The 18,420-nt window shown below is 38.6% G+C and overlaps 1 protein-coding gene across 1 annotated transcript in view; it reads left to right on the forward strand.

The window, feature by feature from the left end:
• Nucleotides 1-18,420, forward strand: part of CUNH3orf67 (chromosome unknown C3orf67 homolog) — a 220,966-nt gene that overhangs the window by 86,004 nt on the left and 116,542 nt on the right. The window contains exon 6 of the mRNA XM_028786032.1: nucleotides 14,473-14,629. Within this exon, the coding sequence (XP_028641865.1) occupies nucleotides 14,473-14,629 (157 nt within the window). The remainder of the gene's footprint in view (nucleotides 1-14,472; nucleotides 14,630-18,420) is intronic.

An 18,420-nucleotide genomic window follows, 5' to 3' on the forward strand; every position in this document is an offset into this window, starting at 1 on the left:
CTGTCTCTGTGACACGGGATTTCTCAGCTGTATGTTCCATATAGCCTAGGTGGGAAAAAATTCCCAGCCCTTTACCAACTGGCTTTCATGTAAGCTGTGGCTCTTTCCAGACCCTACTCTCCTGACAGTCTGACAGAGGATTAATTAATTCCTAGAATATGTAAAGAACTTGGGTCCTCCTCACACTGCATAGCAAGTGATGTCTATCTGTATAGCCATCTTCCCAGCCCAGTTGTTAATCATAACCATTAGTGTGTGAGAAACACCTGGGAGATGAGCAAAGTACACTCCTCAGTATTTACTTGGGAGTATATTTACTTGAGAGTTTTTCCATACATTACTTGACATGGAGACTTTTGGCCTAATGGATGGTTTCTTGTATTAGGATGTGGTGAGCCTGTGAACTGTATGTTGGGTGAGTGGAACATTGATTGGAGGAGGTAGGTCTCTGACCGCATTTCATGGAAGAATATACCTTGCCGTGGCCCCTTCTTGTCTCCTCTGCACCTCTGGCTGCAATGAGGTAGACACTTTTCCTCAACCTCGCCCTTCCCCATAGTGTTCTGCTTTGAAATGGAACCAGCAAATATGAAACTTTCTAAAATATGAACCAAAATAATTCTCTTTTCTCAAGAATTTGTCACAGAAAAAATATATTACTGGCATAATTTGACAACTCTAAATGTGTACAAACTTAAATAAAAGAGCTTGAAAATGTATGAAAAACTAAAAGAAACAAAGGATAAAGGCAAATACAGTGTAGCAAAACTGCATGGCTACTCCCTTTATTTAATTATTCATTTTACATCCCAATCACAGTCCCCCTCCCATCTCCCCTCTAAGTTCCATCATCTTTTTTCCATTACTCCTTCATCTTCTCGGAAAAGGGGTTCCCTCCTCCCCATATCTACCCATCATCGCACCTCAAAGCCCATCAGGACTAAGTGCATCCTCTCCCACTGAGGTCAGACAAGGCAGCCCAGGGTAAAAGGATCGAAAGGCAGGCAACAGGGTCCAAGTCAGAGATGGCCCCCTACTTCAATTGTTAGGGGACCAACATGAAGACCAAGCTGCACATCTGCCACATATGTGTAGAGGACCAAGACCCAGCCCCATTGGATTGGTGGTTCAGTATCTTCAAGCTCCCATGGGCTGAGGGTAGATGACTGTAGGTCTTCTTGTGGTGTCCTTGACCCCTCCTGCTCTTCCACAAGACTCACTGAACTCTGCCTAATGTTTGGCTGTGGTTCTCTGCATCTGTTTCCATCCATTGCTGGAGAAAGACCCTCGGAAGATAGTTATGCCAGGCTTCTGTCGGCAAGCATAGCAGAGTATCATTAATAGTGTCATGGGTCGACTCTCTCCCATGGGTTGCGTCTCAAGTCAGGCCAGTCATTGGTTAGCAACTCCTCAATCTCTGTTCCATCTTTATCCATACTCCATCTTTATCCCTGCACATCTTATAGGCAGGGCAAATTTTAGGTCCGAGGTTTTGTGGGTAGATCGGTGTTCCCCTCCCTGCACCAGAAGTCCTGTCTAGCTACAGGAGGTGGCCGCTTCAGGCTTCATGTCCCCCACTGCTAGGAAACTCAGCTAGGGTCACACCCCATCCTCCCAGGAGCCTCCTCAGCTTGTCCTTGAGATGCTTCCCACTGATTTTCCTTCTCTCTCCCAGCCCTCTCATTCTTCCCCAGCTCTCCCCATACCTGATCACCAAACCCATTTCCCTCCCTGTCCCCTCTCCCACCTATTTCCCTCTCTTTGCCTATTTCCAATGTCTATTTTGTTTCCCCTTCTGTGTGAGATTCAGGTATCCTCCCTTGGACCCTCATTCTTAACTTAGCTTCTTTGGGTCTGTGGATTGTAGAATGGTTATGCTGTAGCTTATTGCTAATAATATCCACTTATAAGTGAGTACATACCATGCCTGTATTTCTGGGCCTGGGTTACCCCACTAAGGATATTTTCCAGTTCCATACGTTTGTGTGCAAATTTCATGTTGTCCTAGCTGAGTAGCACTCCATTGTGTAACTAACTATACCACATTTTCTTCATCTATTCTTCAATTGAGGGACATCTGGCTAGTTTCTAATTTTTGCCTTTTTTGAATAAAGCTGTGAACATAGTTGGGCAAGTGTCCTTGTGGGATGATGGAACATCTTTTGGGTATATGCCCAGGAGTGGTATACCTAGGTCTGGAGGTAGAACTATTCCCAATGTTCTGAGAAACTGCCAGACTGATTTTCAAAGTGATTGTACAAGCTTGTATTCCCACCAGCAATGGAGGAGTATTACCCGTTGCTTCACATCTTTGCCAGCATGTGATATCACTAAAATCTGAGACATTCTGAAGGGTGTAGGAACCTCAGAGTCATCTTACTTTGCGTTTTCCTGATAACTAAGGACACTTTTAATTGGGTTATTTGGTTTGTTGTTCATTTATTTTTTGAGTTCCTTATATATTTTGGATATTAGCCCTCTGTAGGGTGTAAGTCTGGTAAAGATCTTTTCACATTCTGTAGGCTGCCATTTTGTACTATTGACAGTGCCCTTTGCCTACAAAAACCTTTCAGCCTAATGAGGTCCAATTTATCAATTATTGATCTTAGTGCCTAAGCTATTGGTGTTCTGTTCAGGAAGTTGCCTCTTGTGCCAATGTGTTCAAGGCTATTTCCTACTTTCTCCTCTGTTGGATTTAGTGTATCTGGTTTTGTGTTGAGGTCTTTACCCCACATAGACTTGAGTTTTGTACAGGATAATAAATATGGATCTACTTACATTCTTCTATATACAGACATCCAGTTAGACCAGCACCATTTGTTGAAGATGCTTTCTCTTTTCCATTGTATGGTTTTGGTTTCTTTGTCGAAAATCAAGTGTCCATAGGTATATGGGTTTATTTCAGTGTCTTCCATTTGATCCCATTGAGCAACCTGGTTTTTTTTTTATGCCAATACCATGTGGGTATTTTTGTTACTATTACTCAGTAGTACATCATGAGATCAGAGATAGTAATACCTCCAGAAGTTCTTTTATTTTACAGGACAGTTTTCACTATCCTGGGTTTTTTATTTTCCATATGAAGTTAAGAATTTCTCTGTCAGGGTTTAAAATGAATTGTGTTCGAATTTTGATGGGGATTGCATTGAAACTGTAGATTGCTTTTGATTAGGTGGCCATTTTTACTGTTAATCCTACCAATCTGTCAACATAGGAGATCTTTCTATCTTCTTATATCTTCTTCAGTTTCTTTCTTCAGAGACTTGAAGTTCTTGTTGTACAGATCTTTAACTTGCTTGGTTAGAGTTACACCAAAATATTTTATATTATTTGTGGCTTTTGTGAAGATTGTTGTTTCTCTAATTTCTTTCTCAGCCCATTTATCAACAAATGAGGGCTACTGGTTATTTTTGAGTTAATTTTGTATCTAGCCACTTTGCTGAAGGTGTTTATCAGCTTAGGAGTTTTCTGGTAGAATTTTTGGAGTTACTATCATTCCATCTGCCAGTACAGATAATTTGACTTCCTCATTTCCAGTTTGTATCCCCTTGATCTCTTTTAGTTGTCTTATTGCTCTAGCTATAACTTCAAGTACTATATTGAATAGAGATAGAGATAGTGGACAGCGTGTCTTGTACGTGATGTTAGGAGAGTTGCTTTAAGCTTCTCTCCAATTAATTTGATGTTGGCTATTGCCTCCCTGTATATATCCTTCATAGTGTTTAGGTATGGCCTTTGTATCCCTGATCGCATCAATATTCAACACTTTTATTATGAAAGGGTGTTAGATTTTTTTCAAAGTCTTTTTCAGTGTCTAATGAGATGATCATGCAGTTATTTTTTTTTTTTAGTTTGTTTATATGGTAGATTACATTGATGACTTTTTGTATGTTGAACTATCCTTAGTCCCGAGGATGTAGCCTACTTGATTGTGGTAGATTATGTTTTTGATGTGTTCTTGGATTCCATTTGCAAGTATTTTATTAAGTTTTTTCCATCAATATTCTTAAGTGAAATTGGTCTGAAATTCTTTCTTTATTGAGTCTTTGTGTAGTTTGAGTATCAGGATGACTGTGGTCTCATAGAATGAGTTTTCAATCTTCCTTTTGTTTCTAGTTTGTGGAATAGTTGAGGAATATTAGTGTTAGCTCTTCTTTGAATGTCTGGTGGGATTCTCTCTAAAACCATCTGGCTCTGGGGTTGGGGCAGGCAGAATTGGAAAACTTTTGATGATTGCTTCTGTTTCCTTTGGGGTTATAGGAATATTTAAATTGTTTACCTGTTATTGATCTAATTTTGGTAAGTGGAACCTGTCAAGAAAATCATTCATTTTGTTTAGATTTTCCAATTTTTTGGAGTATAAGCTTTTGAAGTCAAACCTAATGATTCTTTGGATTTCCTCAGTGTCTGTTGTTATATCAACCTTTTCATTTCTGATTTTGGTAATTTAAATACTGTCTCTTAGTTAGTTTTTCTAAGTGTTTGTTTATCTTGTTGCTTTTCTCAAAAATACAACTTGGTGGTTTTGATTCTTTTTTTTTAAATGTTAATCAAAGGCTTTATAAGTGCAGTAATGCTTAATAACAAGATAACCATACAATCAGAAGCGTAACCCAATACTCAACCTAGATATACCAACTATCTTTGACTGGCAGAGACAGTCTCCATGTCTCTGTCCCCCCCTTCTCTCTCTCTCTCTTTCTCTCTCTCTCTCTCTCTCTCTCTCTCTCTCTCTCTCTCTCCTCCTAGCTCCTCTCTCCTTACTCCTCCTCTTCTTCTCCATACTCCTCCTACCATTGCTCCTCCTACATGTCACCCTTCCTGTTAAGATAAAACTTTTCTCTCAAAATACAATTAGAGCATAACTATACTGATTTGTATCAGTAAGGTACAAAAAAGACCTAATACCCAGTCCATCATTTTGTTGACTAACCAGAACCTTTGTTATTTCTCCTAAATAAAAAACTTAGTTCTGAACCTGGCTTTCTTTCTTGGCTTTCGAATGGATGTCAGCTGAAGACCATCCTCTCAAGTCTTTTCTCTCAAAATAAATAGCCAGGATTGGCTATGAGACTCTAGTTTTCAACCCCATCAGAAATCCAGAATTACTGAATTAACTGAAATTATGGAAAGCACAAAGCATAGCTTCTAAAACTTAGCCAATTTATAGAGACTGCTGAACACCTGAACAGTCCCTATACTACAAAACATTGGAGCATCCAATCTTCAGCCTTCTGGCCCAGGATCATCTGACAGACCTAGTGATGCAGAATTATTAAGGGCTGATTACTCTGTCTTGGCAGATATAATCAGTCGACTATTCTGCAAGTGTGTCCTTTTCAGGACAATAATTTGTCTGTAGATGAAAAGAGGCAATTCTTGCCTAGTGGCTGTCTCACCACAACTGGAGTAACTCCAAAGATGCTCAATTTCTTCTTAGAATCCAAGACAGGAAGCTGTCAGGAGCAGATAGGTCTCTAATCAAAATGAACCTTAATGCAGAAATGTTTGTAATGTCAATTCTGTGGACTTCTGACGTTTTGTTGTCTGTTAACTCCTCTCAGCTATTTCTAAGTAAAACATAGAAAACAACCTAACAATAAACTCAGAGCCATGAATTTGCTATAGGCCCTTAACTCACAGGCTAACCATCTCATATCAGTGAAAAAAAAGTTAAAGAAGGACTGAGCCTAAACCTTGTATTCCTAAATGTATTCTATAGGCACAATGCCTATGAGAGTAACAATATTACTCTCACTTCTATATCAATAAGAAACTCGTACCAATGAAAACCTTAAATTTGAAGTCATAGTAAATTTTGTACCATTTAAGAAATTATAACTTCAGCTTAATAACAATTATACAGATTTCTACCAATACGTTATAGCTATGCAATAAATCCTAGCTATTCCTCCCTGTTCCAGCAAAACCACTACTTTTCCCTAGAAAGATAGCCCAATATTAACCACCTCAGTCCCCAAGCCCAGGGAATAGGGGCACCGACTCTTCATTAACTTCTTCAAGCTGATTACGGGTGTTGAGATATTAGAAGAGGGGCAGGAGGAAGAATAAATTGATAAGCCTCTGACATCTGTGTCTTCACTACATTTAGCTAAGGTTCCAGGACATCAGAGGTTCGAGCAGGTCTGCTCAGCTTGCTTGATGATTAGATACACCAAGGCTGTGTATTCTGCAATATACAATTCTCAAAACAAATTTTAGTATCAAGATATTTTTTGCTTGAATTCCGGAATTTAGTCTTCTGGTAGCCTGTCTCTATCATATCTAATCCATATTATTCTAGAAGTTTCTATGAGAGTGTGCTCCCACCATCCTCCCATTCCCACCTCCCTGTTCTCAAATTCCCCAACACTAGGGAGTTCAAACTATTGGGTACCAAAGCCCTCCACTTCCACTGATGCCTGACAAGGCCACCCTGAACTACCTATACAGGTGGAGCCATGAGTCCCTCCCTTTGTGTTCTCGGGCTGGAGGTTTTAGAATGGCTACTCCAGCTTGTTTCTTAGGACCATTTGCTTGAAAATTTGTTTTCCAGCCTTTTACTCTAAGGTAGTGTCTGTCTTTGTCACTGAGGTGGGTTTCCTGTATGCAGCAAAATCCTTGGTCCTGTTTACATATCCGGTCTGTTAGCCTATGTCTTTTTATTGGGGAATTGAGTCCATTGGTGTTAAGAGACATTAAGGAACAGTGATTGTTACTTCCTGTTATGTTTGTTATTAGAGGTGGAATTATCTTTGTGTGGCTATCTTCTTTTGGATTTGTTGGAAGAAGATTACTTTCTTGTTCTGTCTAGGGTATAATTTCCCTCCTTGGATTAGAGCTTTCCTGCTGATATCCTTTGTAATGCCAGGTTTGTGGGAAGATAATGTGTAAATTTGGTTTTGTCATGGAATATCTTGGTTTCTCCATCCATGATAATTGAGAGTTTTGCTGGGTATAGTAGCCTGGGCTGGCATTTGTTTTCTCTTAGGGTCTCTATGATGTCAATCCAGGATTTTCTGGCTGTTATAGTATCTGGTGAGAAGTCAGGTGTAATTCTTATAGATCTGCCTTTATATGTTATTTGGCCTTTTTCCCTTCCTGCTTTTAATATTCTTTCTTTGTTTTGTGCACTTGGTGTTTTGATTATTATGTGATGGAAGGAATTTCTTTTCTGGTCTAGTCTATTTGGTGTTCTGTAGGCTTCTTGTATGTTTATGGGCTTCTTGTTCTTTAGGTTAGGGAAGTTTTTTTCTATAATTTTGTTAAAAATATTTATTGGTCATTTAAGTTGGAAATCTTCACTCTCATATATACCTATTATCCCTAGGTTTGGTCTTCTCATTGTGTCCTGGATTTCCTGGATGTTTTGTGTTAAGAACTTTTTGCATTTTGTGTTTTCTTTGACAGCTATATCAATATTTTCTATGGTACCTTCTTCATCTGAGATTCTTTCTTCTATCTCTTGTATTCTGTTGGTGATGCTTGCATCTATGACTCCTGATTTTTTTCCTAGGTTTTCTATGTCCAGGGTAGTCTCCCTTTGAGATTTCTTTATTGTTTCTACTTCCATTTTTATGTCCTGGATGGATTTGTTCAATTCCTTCACCTGTTTGGTTGTGTTCTCTTACAATTCTTTAAGGGATTTTTGTGTTTCCTCTTTAAGGGCTTCTACCTATTTACCTGTGTTCTCCTCAAATTCTTTGAGAGTGGTGTTTATGTCCTTCTTAAAGTCCTCTATCATCATCATTAGAAGTGATTTTAAATCTGAATCTTGCTTTCCTGGTGATATGGGGAATTCAGGACTTTCTAGTGTGGGAGAACTAGGTTCTAATGATGCCAAGTACCCTGGGTTGCTGATGCTTATGTTTTTGCACTTGCCTTTTGCCATCTTGATCACCTTAGTGCTACCTATCCTGTCTCTTATTGGAGCCTATCTTTCCTATTATCTTGGTTGTTTCAGAACTGTGTGGGGTGGGTGTTACTACTAGGGTTAGAGCTGGGGCCCAAGATCTGTTCAGTGCTCAGGCCCAAACAGGAAAGAACCAGTGCTCCGGGTCAGGAGTGAATTCCTGGGTCCTAGTGGGTCCCAGTTACTCCCTGTTTGGGGTAGGTGTTGCAGTCTCCTTACCTAAGATGCTGCCCGGGTTAGAGCTCCTGAGAGGCCCGCTTCCTCTGGGTTTTATGAAATTGGGTACAGAGCAGCTGCCCGGGATCTGCTCAGTGTTCAGACCCAGACCGGAAGGAAGGCTTCATTCTTTTTATTGTTATCTTTGTTTCTATTTTTTTTATTTCAGCCCTGAATTTGATTATTTCCTACCATCTACTCCTCTTGAGTGTGTTTGCTTCTTTTTTTCTAGAGCTTTTAGGTGGGCTTTTAACTTGCTAGTTTGAGATCTCTTTATGAGAGCAGTTAGTGCTATGAACTTTCCTCTTAGCACTGCTCCCATTGGGTCCCATATGTTTTGGTATGTTGTGCCTTCATTTTCATTGAACTCTAGAAAGTCTTTCATTTCTTTCTTTAATTCTTCCCTGACCCTATGGTCATTAAGTAGAGAGTTTTTCAATTTCCATGAGTTTGTAGGATTTCTGCTGTTTATGTTGTTATTGAAGTAAAGCTGTAGTCCATGGTGGTCTGACAAGATACACGTAGTTATTTCAATTTTCTTGTATCTGGTGATACTTGCTTTGTGATTGAGTGTATAGTCAGTGTTGGGGAAGGTTCCATGAGGTGCTGAGAAGAAAGTATATTCTTTTGTGTTTGGGTGAAATGTTCTATAGATACCTGTTAGTTCCATTTAATTCATAATGTCTATTATTTTTCTGTTTAGTTTCTATCTCGATGAACTGTCCATTAGTGATAGTGGGGTGTTGAAGTGTCCTGTTATTAATGTGTGAGGTTCAATACATGATTTAAGCTTTAGTAATGTTTATTTTATAAATGAGGGTGCCCTTGCATTTGGGTCATAGTTGTTCAGAATTGAGATGTCATCTTGATGGATTTTTCCTTTGATAGTTATGACATATCCTTCCCCATCTCTTTTGATTAATCTTGTATGAAAGTCTATTTTATTAAATATTAAAGTGACTACACCAACTTGCTTCTTGGGTCTGTTTACTTGGAAAACTTTTTTTTGAGCCCTTTACTCTGAGGTAATGTCTATCTTTGTTACTGAGGTATGTTTTTTGTATGCAGCAGAATGATAAATCCTGTCTTTACATCCATTCTGTTAGCCTGTGTCTTTTTATTGAGGAATTGTGTCTATCATGTTGCGATATATTAATGACCAATGATTGTTAATTCCTGTTATTTTGATATTTTGATGTTGGTGGTAGGGGAGAGGAGGGTCAGAGAGGGAGAGTATTTTGGCTTTGATTTTGCTGATGTGGAATTATTTATGTTCTGTGTTTTCTTAGGTTTAGTTAGCCTCCTTGTGTTGGAGTTTTCCTTCCACTGTCTTTTGTAGGGCTGGATTTGTGTATAGATATTGTTTAAATTGTTCATGGAATATCTTGTTTTCTCCATCTATAGTGATTGAAGTTTTTCTGAGCATAGTAATCTGGGCTGGTATCTGTGGTCTCTTAGGGTGTACAAGATATATGCCCAGGCCCTTCTGGATTTTGGAGTCTCTGTTGAAAAGTGAGGTGTAATTATTTACTTGTTATTTATTTGTTACTTGGGCTTTTACTCTTGCAACTTTTAACATTCTTTCTTTGTTCTGAACATTTAGTGTTTTGATTATTATATGGCAGGATGATTTTCTTTTCTGGTCCAATTTATTTCATTTTTTGTAAGCTTCTTCTATGTCTATAGCCATTTCATTTTTTTAGGTTGGGGAAGTTTGCTTCTGTGATTTTGTTGAGAACATTTTCTGGGCCTTGAAGCTGGAATTCTTTGCCTTCTTCTATTCTTATTATTCTTAGGGTTAGTCTTTTCATAATATCCTAATATCCTAGATTTCTTGGATATTTTATGTCAGAAACTTTTTAGATTTAAGATTTTCTTTGACTAATGCATCTATTTCTTCTGTTCTATCTTCTACACCTGAGATTTTCTCTTCAGTCTCCTGTATTCTCTTCAGCGTGTGTGTGTGTGTGTGTGTGTGTGTGTGTGTGTGTGTGTGAGAGAGAGAGAGAGAGAGAGAGAGAGAGAGAGAGAGAGAGAGAGAGAGAGAGAGAGGGAGAGAGAGATCCTGTTCTTTTTCTTAGGTTTTTCCATCTCCAGGATTTTCTCAGTTTTTTTTCTTTATTTCTTCTATTTCCATTTTCAGATCCTGAACTGTTTTGTTCATTATTTTCACCTTTTTTATTGTATCTAAGTGATTTATTTATTTCCTCTTTAAAGGCCTCTATCATCTTTATAAGAGTAGATTTAAAGTTATCTTCTTGTGCTTCAGCTGTGTTCGGATATCCAGGGCTTGCTGTAGTAGGATAGCTGGGTTATAGTGGTGCCATATTGCTCTTGCTCTTGTTGATTGTGTTCTTATGCAGGCCTATACTGATCGATCTGGTTGTCCCTTGTGTTGCCCAGATGTTGACTGTTCTCCTCAGGGAGGCAGAAGGAGTCTTATGCTCTTCCTCAGGACAGTGAAGTTCAGGGGACAGCACCTCTCATGGCTGTGCCCCAGGTAGAACTGAATATTCCTGTGGGCCTGCTGATAGGGCTTAGGGGACAGAGCGCATCATACCTCTGTTGTGCCCCAGATGGACCCATCAGGCTGCGTATTGGCAGGCAGTGTTCTAACCTGCATGTTCCTGGAGCCAGGCAGGTCTCCTCTGGAGGGAAGAGGTGGAGCTTCTGTTGCCTGTGGGGCAGTGTCTATCCTGGGTGTTCCTGGGTTCCAGCAGACCTGGATATTCCTGGTGCCCAGCAGGCCTGCTTGGAAGAGAAGTCAATAAAGCTGGGAGTCAGGTGGACAAAGTACAGCTCACCTCTGCTGCCTGGCCTACTCTTCCCTTTAAAGCTGTTAGAAAATCGGGAAGACAGTATGGTAGGCAAGTACTGTCAATCAACCTGAACTAACATTTATTTAAAGTTTATCTAATGACTGCAGAATATACATTGTTTTCATTTAATGTTCACTAAGATTTTTAAAATGTGAATCTCAAAAACATAGTGAAGATGACAGATTGTCTTTCCACTGTCAGATTTTTTTTTCTGTTGCCTAAGTATTAAACTCTAACAAATATTTAAGGTTAATAGTTCTTTCCTGCTGCATTAAAGTTGTATATAGGAATACAGTAATTAAAGACTGAGAAAATGTCAAACAGCATAAGGACTTTAATAATGTATAATATCACCAAGAATAATGAAAACGTATTTTATAAAGATCAACTATGATTCAACTAATCCTCTTGTTAGGAATAAAGAGCGTATCCTCTTTTCCAGAACTTTACAGCATACTTCATAACATTTATAGGAATATTGAGTTGTTTGTTGAAGCTTATAAAAATTAGATCCTTTATAAAATCAGCTAATCCAGAATATATGTGAATGTATTTCTATTTTCTAAGGTGGATTTGTGAAATGTTTCCCCATTTTTTTTTTTTTTTTTTTTTTAGGATCCACCTTCTTGGTGGTAGATTCATGGAAAAAAGTTTCCAATTCTCAGACATTTGCTTAATGATTAAAAGATGAACGTGTGTCTGTGTGTGTGTATGTGTGTGTGTGTGTTTGTGTGTGTGTGTAGGCATGAAGGCATTTGCATATGTTCATATATCCATGCGTAGACACACACCTGCCATTATCTGTTGAAAACTTGCCAATCAAGCATGAGTCAGATAGAGTGAATAAAGCATTATTCCTGCCACAGATAAGTGCTAGTTTTCTAGAACTCTGAAGGAGGTTGGCTCTCATTCCCTAGCAGAGCCGGTAGTACAGCGCACAGCAGAGTTCAGATAAGCAGGGATGAAGGAAAGGGCCCTGAGGTGAAGTGATGAGCATGCTCACCTGTCCAGTACCTGGTAAACGTCTTGTTTAAAACCAAACTGAGTGACAGCTTCAAGTCTTTCCAGAAATAGAAGACTGAGAAGCCATTTAACTCAGAATATAAAGGGGGGATAGGTGTGTAGTAGAAGGGACAGTGGTCACAGAGCATCACTTAGCTCCATTGTGTGTACATTTATAGTCCCATTAATAAAATCTCAGAATATGAAATGCTAGGGAAAAGAAGGTAACAAAAGATAATAATCTGGGGAGGAGGAAGTTTAGAAAGTAAATTTTCCTGAAATAAGGTCAAGAGGTGAATTTACTTTTAAAATTGGTAAAAAGTAAAATATGGAGAAGAGAAACAGTTACTGACTTAACAGTATGAGCAGGTAAAACCTTTAGAGTACTGGGCTTTTATTTGCATATATGATGGTGAGTTAAATGGTTTTTAAGTAATTTTTCTCAACTAACTTCAATGGCTGGTTTTGTGTGTCAGCTTGATACAGTATAGAGTCAACAGAGACAAAGGAGCCTCAGTTAAGAAATGCCTCCATGAGATAAGGCATTTTCTCAATTACTAACCAATGAGGGAGGGCTCAGCCCATTGTGGGTGGTGCAGTCCTTGGGTTCTAGAAGAAAGCAGGCTGAGCCAGCCATGGGAAGCAAGCCAGTCAGTAGCACCCTATGGCTTCTGCATCAGCTCCTATCTCCAATTCCTAGAGCCACTTGAGTTCCCGTCCTGACTTCCTCCAATGATAGATTGTGATGTGGAAATGGAAGCTGAACAAGCCCTTTCCTCCACAGCCTGCTTTTCATTGTGTTGTTTCTCTCACTGCAGTAGAAACCATAACTAAGATACTAACCCATCCTAACCCCCCCCCCTTTGGTAACTGTGCTAAAGTAGAAGCCACATGTCTGCCTCTCTTCTTAAGACAGAGGACTTATGCGTGTTTATCTTATATGTGTTTATATCCCCAGAGGTGAGGCTAGTGCCCAGAACTTAATATTTACACAGTGTTTGTGAGGGAAGAATGAGTTTCATTTCTGGTGGCTTGAACTAGTTAGCTAGAACAGGGACATGTTAACTCTTTTAGAAACGATAATTTACAGAACAATACTGCTTATATAATACACTAATGAATCAAGAAACCCATATCTCTGTTCCCTATTCTCTGGGCTTCACTAGGCCATCAATTTCCACCCGATGGGCCCATCTATTGGATTTGTTTCTTATATTCTAATAATTCCCCTGTCAGCCTTCTGACCAGCCGTCTCACATCATACTTGCTTGCATAACTGACAGGCACTAGTCTTTCTGTCTCTCAGTGATCTTTATTCTAACCTAGCTGCGACTCAGTCACTCAAATCTGAGTGACTCTGTCACTCAGAACATTCCTACATCAAGGTTGACCAGAACTTAACTTCCCAATGCTCTGCATTTGCACAGTATATTTGCAGAACTTCAGAAACATTTGCCTTGTAAGGTGCCCTTCCTGAGCCTTCACAGCTTGCCCTCACAAGCTTTACCTCCCCTCCCCCCAAAAAGCCTCCTGCTCATGCCATAATCCAGTTTACTACCTACCGTTATCCAGCCTCGCTCAAACCCACTTCCTCCACAAGTGACCATAGTATTCTCACTGTCTAGGAATGTAGCTTTACTGTTGAGACATCTACAACAAATCATTTTGGTTTAATCAGTAACTCTGTGCAATCTCTTACTGATCTGTTTCTGAGACAATCTTGGGCTTGCCTCCATTTTAAAATCAATATCCTTCCTAGAAAAGGTCTTAATTATAAACTGCTTCTACAAATCATTGAGGACTCAAATATTTAAAAGAAGCAGATGGAAGTTTATTACTACTTTTGTTTTAATTTTAGAAATTATTTTTCTGCTTTTATCCTGCATTCTTAAATATGTCTTGATTTCTAAGTAATGGTTATTTTTCCACTTTCTTTATGCAGTTAGACCATAGAATTCATTTGATGAAGTACGAAGGAATCTAATCATGTGATGGGCTGGAATTAGTACCTGCAGGAGTACTTCAAAGTTGGCATACACCCAGCATAATTACAAACCCTTTAAAAGAATCTATTTCTGTATAATAGGTTAATTGGTTGTAAGTAGATAGTACTGGGTACCATTTAACCAAACATCTAATTTAATCCCTACCCTTTAAAAATCAAAACTAAAGTATCTAAATTGTAATCAAATTAATCCCCTTGAAAAAAGCAACAGGCTATTTATCTCTAGTGTTCAGGTTATAAGTGATGCAAAGCACCTGCCTTTAGCTTCCCTTTAGCATGGTGTGCACAGACAAGAGAGCTGCTTTCCCAGAGCTGCCACCATGTTTCCTTATGGGAGTGTCACAGTCAGGTGACTAGTGTGTAGTTCAGATGATGGTGACTGTGGAGGAGAATCAAGGCCACTTTAGGACAACTTAAGTCAAAACAGAAAGGGTACACTGGAGCCATTCCATGTGCCAGGAGACCCTGCTTCTGTGCCATGGAGGCTCCTAATTTGCATCTGCTTCTCTTGATCTTAGTGGTGCAATCTGTGCATTGACCTGGTCGCCTTCACCAGTGAGATATTCAAAGGAGCAGTCTTCCAGTCGTTGGATGGAATTATCGTCTCTGCTAACTGTAAGCTGCGGAAGATCTTCACTTTAAAATCAAAGCCTCAAGAGACCGCTGATAAAGACGGTATGCTTTCTTTTCAGGTTGGGGGGGGCTCTTCTTTAGGAGAAATGTAAGAGATACATATTAATTTAGAATAACAATGTAGGTTATAGACATAAAACATTTTTACATTGAAAACAGTTTTGGTATTGGCTAATTTGTATTGCCATCTGCAACGTTCAGGTCTGCCTTTCCCCACACCTTGCCAGCATTTCTGTTGTTCCCACTATGACGGCCCCTCTGGAGGAGACTAGATAGACATGCTGTAGTTTAAATGCTTCATGGCTAGGGGTGTTGAACATTTTTTCATGTTTAATACCCTTTTGTACTCGCCCCTTGGAGAACTGTCTGTTCATATGCTTACTTAGTAATTGAGTTGTTTGTATCTGGGGTAGGTTGTTCTTTTGATATTCTAGATATTAATCCTCTGTAGATATTCACCAGATCTATAGGCTGTGTCTTCACTTGGCTCACTGTTTACTTTGGAGTGCAAACTTTTTTTTTTTTTTAATTTTGTGCAACCCTATTTCTCTATTCTTGCTATTGCTTCCTGGACTAACAGAGTCCTTCTTAGGAATTTCTTGCCGATGCCTCTATTTTGATGTGTTTTCCCAATTTTCTTCTCTAACTGCTTTAAGTATTACATTGATGTCCTCTATCAATTTTTGTACAGAGTTTAGGGATCCAGTTTCGCTTTGTTTGTTTTTAATTTCAAGATACTTTTATTTTAAACAGTTTTGAATAATATTCATTTGGCACATTCTGACATTGCACTGTCTTATGTGTAAATAGTCCTGTTTTTTTCTGTAACATTTTTTGAAGAGACTGCATTTTTTTCTTTTTTGTGGTTTGGGTATCTTTGTCAAAAATCATTTTGCTAAAGTTGTGTGGGCTTAATTTCTACTCCTCTGTACCATTCTATTCTCCTGTTCTGTATATCTGATTTGTAACAGGCCAGTACTGGCTCTGCAGGAGGAGGACCAATGAGCACAGGCAAATTGTCTTCCTTCCTCCACATAGCTCCTTTCATCCATGCTGCTACCTGAAGTGGTTTTCTTTTAAATAGGGTTTCTCTGTGTATGGAACTCACTCTGTAGACCAGGCTAGCCTCAAACTCAAAAATCTACCTGCCTCTGCCTCCTGAGGCAGCTTCATTGGATTTTTTTTTAATGTTATTTTATTTGTCTGTTCTTTGAGAATTTCATACAGATATATAATGTCATTTGACTTTTGATAGAGAATGCATAGAATATATAGATCTCTTTCAGTGAGATAGTCATTTTATGATATTAATTGTGCTGATTCATGAGCCTGGGAGAGCTTTCTATCTCTCAGGTTTCAAATCTCTCACTGTAGATATCTTTTACTTTCTTATTTATGTTTTTCCAAGATAATAATTGAAGTTACTGTGAATGGTATTGTTTTCCTGATTCATCTCATCATGGTTTTTTTGCTTGTAAATATAGATAAACTACTTACTTTTATATGTTAATTTTTATATCCTCACTCTTTGCTGATGGTTTTTTATCAGTTTTAGAAATTTTATGTTAGAGTCTTTAGACTCACTTATGTACAGGATCATATTTTCTTCAAATAGAAACTAACTTCTTGCTTTCTTGTTTGTATTCTGAGCAGATTGAACTCTGTGTGTGTGTGTGTGTGTGTGTGTGTGTGTGTGTGTGTGTGTGTGTGTAACTTAAATCAAGAGGAAGGATAGGTATATAGAAGGTTTAGTGGGAGGAGAGGGAAAGGGGAAATGATATAATTATATTATCTCAAAAACTACATTTTTATTATTAAGTACTAAAAGTTAAAGATATCTTCATGGGACACGGAATTTTATTTTCTGACTATGAAACCCAGTTTTTAAAAATTCAGTAACCTAAAGCTAGGTCTGACCTAGCTAGCACTCCTTTGCTGCCTTTACTTCTTTGTGTAGGTTCGAGGCGCGGAGCTTCCACTTGTCCACTTTGCATGTCCATCATTGTTCTTCTTGCTCAGCTCAGGTTGAGGCAATCATGTGGGTAATAATTTATGGGGGCAGCTTCTGACATTATTAGGAGACATAATGTCACAGCAAAACCCTGTTCCCCTGGCTCTTACAATCTTCCTATTCATTCTTCAGGCATGATCTGTGAGCCTTGGGTGTGGGAGTTGTTCTATGGTTGGGACTGGGCTCCACAACTCTGCATTTTGATTGGTTGTGGTTTTCTTTAATGGTCTCCATGTGTTGAGAATTTCCTCAGTATGGGTACACTGCTTGATGTGGGAAGGAGAGAACAATAGAGAGAAGGAATAACATGGTACAAGTGATCTGATGGGGGAAATGAAAAAGACGGGGGAGGGGGACGGAGACAAATACAGGAGGGAGGAGAATAAACTAACAATAAAAATATGTCCAAAAGATCATGGGAATCATATTATTAACTACATACTTAAAAAAAACCCTATGATGAATGTAGTAAGTCTGTATAAATGTATAGTTTAAATGAAATAGACTCTCCTGGACTGATGTTGTTCCTTCCCTCCAAGAACCATGGAACATCTAGCCAAAGCACCAAGCTTAGGAAGCCCTTTTTTGAGTTGTTTCTCAGGTTGTCCATGAGACCTCCAAGACAGTTCAGGCTGTTGCTGTTGCTTTTTGTGGCCCCTCAGAAGTAGAAGGTCTGTCTCTATTGCTGAAGACATCATACACTTCAAACAGAGAGCCCAGAATCCCCTGAACTGGAACTAACCTGAATGCCTCCTCCATGAAGACTGGTCTTCATGCTTCCAGAAGGCACAATACAAGCTTCCAAAGGAGGGAAACAACGGTCCTGTGAATCACAACAATGAGTAGTACTGCAGGATAACCTTAATGGTCCGTTAGTGGCATTCATCCCTTGTTAATAATCAACAACTCTCCTACTGACTCTAAGCCCCACTCAACAAGAGGGAAATCATGCTTGGTCCTGGAAATCTAGCCAGCTACCCAGGGCTAGTGAAGTCATGGATCGTGGAGAACTTCCAACTCTGCCATTTTACTAAAACAGCATAATCTCTAACTACATTCTGAATAGTATTATCATTAAATATCATTAAGTAAATATATAATATTATAATTTGTTCTTGGAGAGTTCCATACATTTATACAATATATTTTGATCACATTCTTCCTCCCCACTGAACTGCTATCCACCCTCACGTCACATCTATGTCCTGCTACATGCTACAGGGCTGTTCATCACTGCTCTATTCACAGTATCTAAGAAATGGAAACAGACTACATAGCCATCAACTGATGAAATAAAAATAAAATAATAATAATAAAAATGTGATACATACATGTCATAAAATTTTACTCAACTATAAGTTATCTTTTTATGTATACTTGTGTTTGGTTTGCTTTTATTGAGAAATTTCCTATCTGTGCTCATCATGGAGATTGGCCTATAATCTTATTTTTTATGTGTATATGTTTACTAATTTTTATATGAGTAGTACTGACATTTAAAATGAATTTGATACTGTTCTTTTCCTTTTTATTTTACAAGGTAGTTTGATGGAGATTGATGTTTAGTTTTCCTTTAAAGGAGTTTCCCTTTAAAGGAATGACAGAATTCAGTAACAAACTTATCTGAGCATGGAGTTTTTAGTTTATAAGCCTTTTATTAATACTTCAATCTAATAGTTCATTACAGGTCAATTTAAGTTTATGTACTCAATTGAGAGATCATGTGTACCTATATTTTTTCTAAATTTTGCAGTTCAGCAAGCAAAACTACAAAGCATACAAAAAGTCATCAAATTTGAACAACACACTATTAAATAATGGC

The sequence above is a fragment of the Grammomys surdaster genome, unplaced genomic scaffold (genome assembly GCF_004785775.1).
Source record: "Grammomys surdaster isolate TR1022 unplaced genomic scaffold, NIH_TR_1.0 125428, whole genome shotgun sequence".
NCBI classification, from domain to species: domain Eukaryota; kingdom Metazoa; phylum Chordata; class Mammalia; order Rodentia; family Muridae; genus Grammomys; species Grammomys surdaster.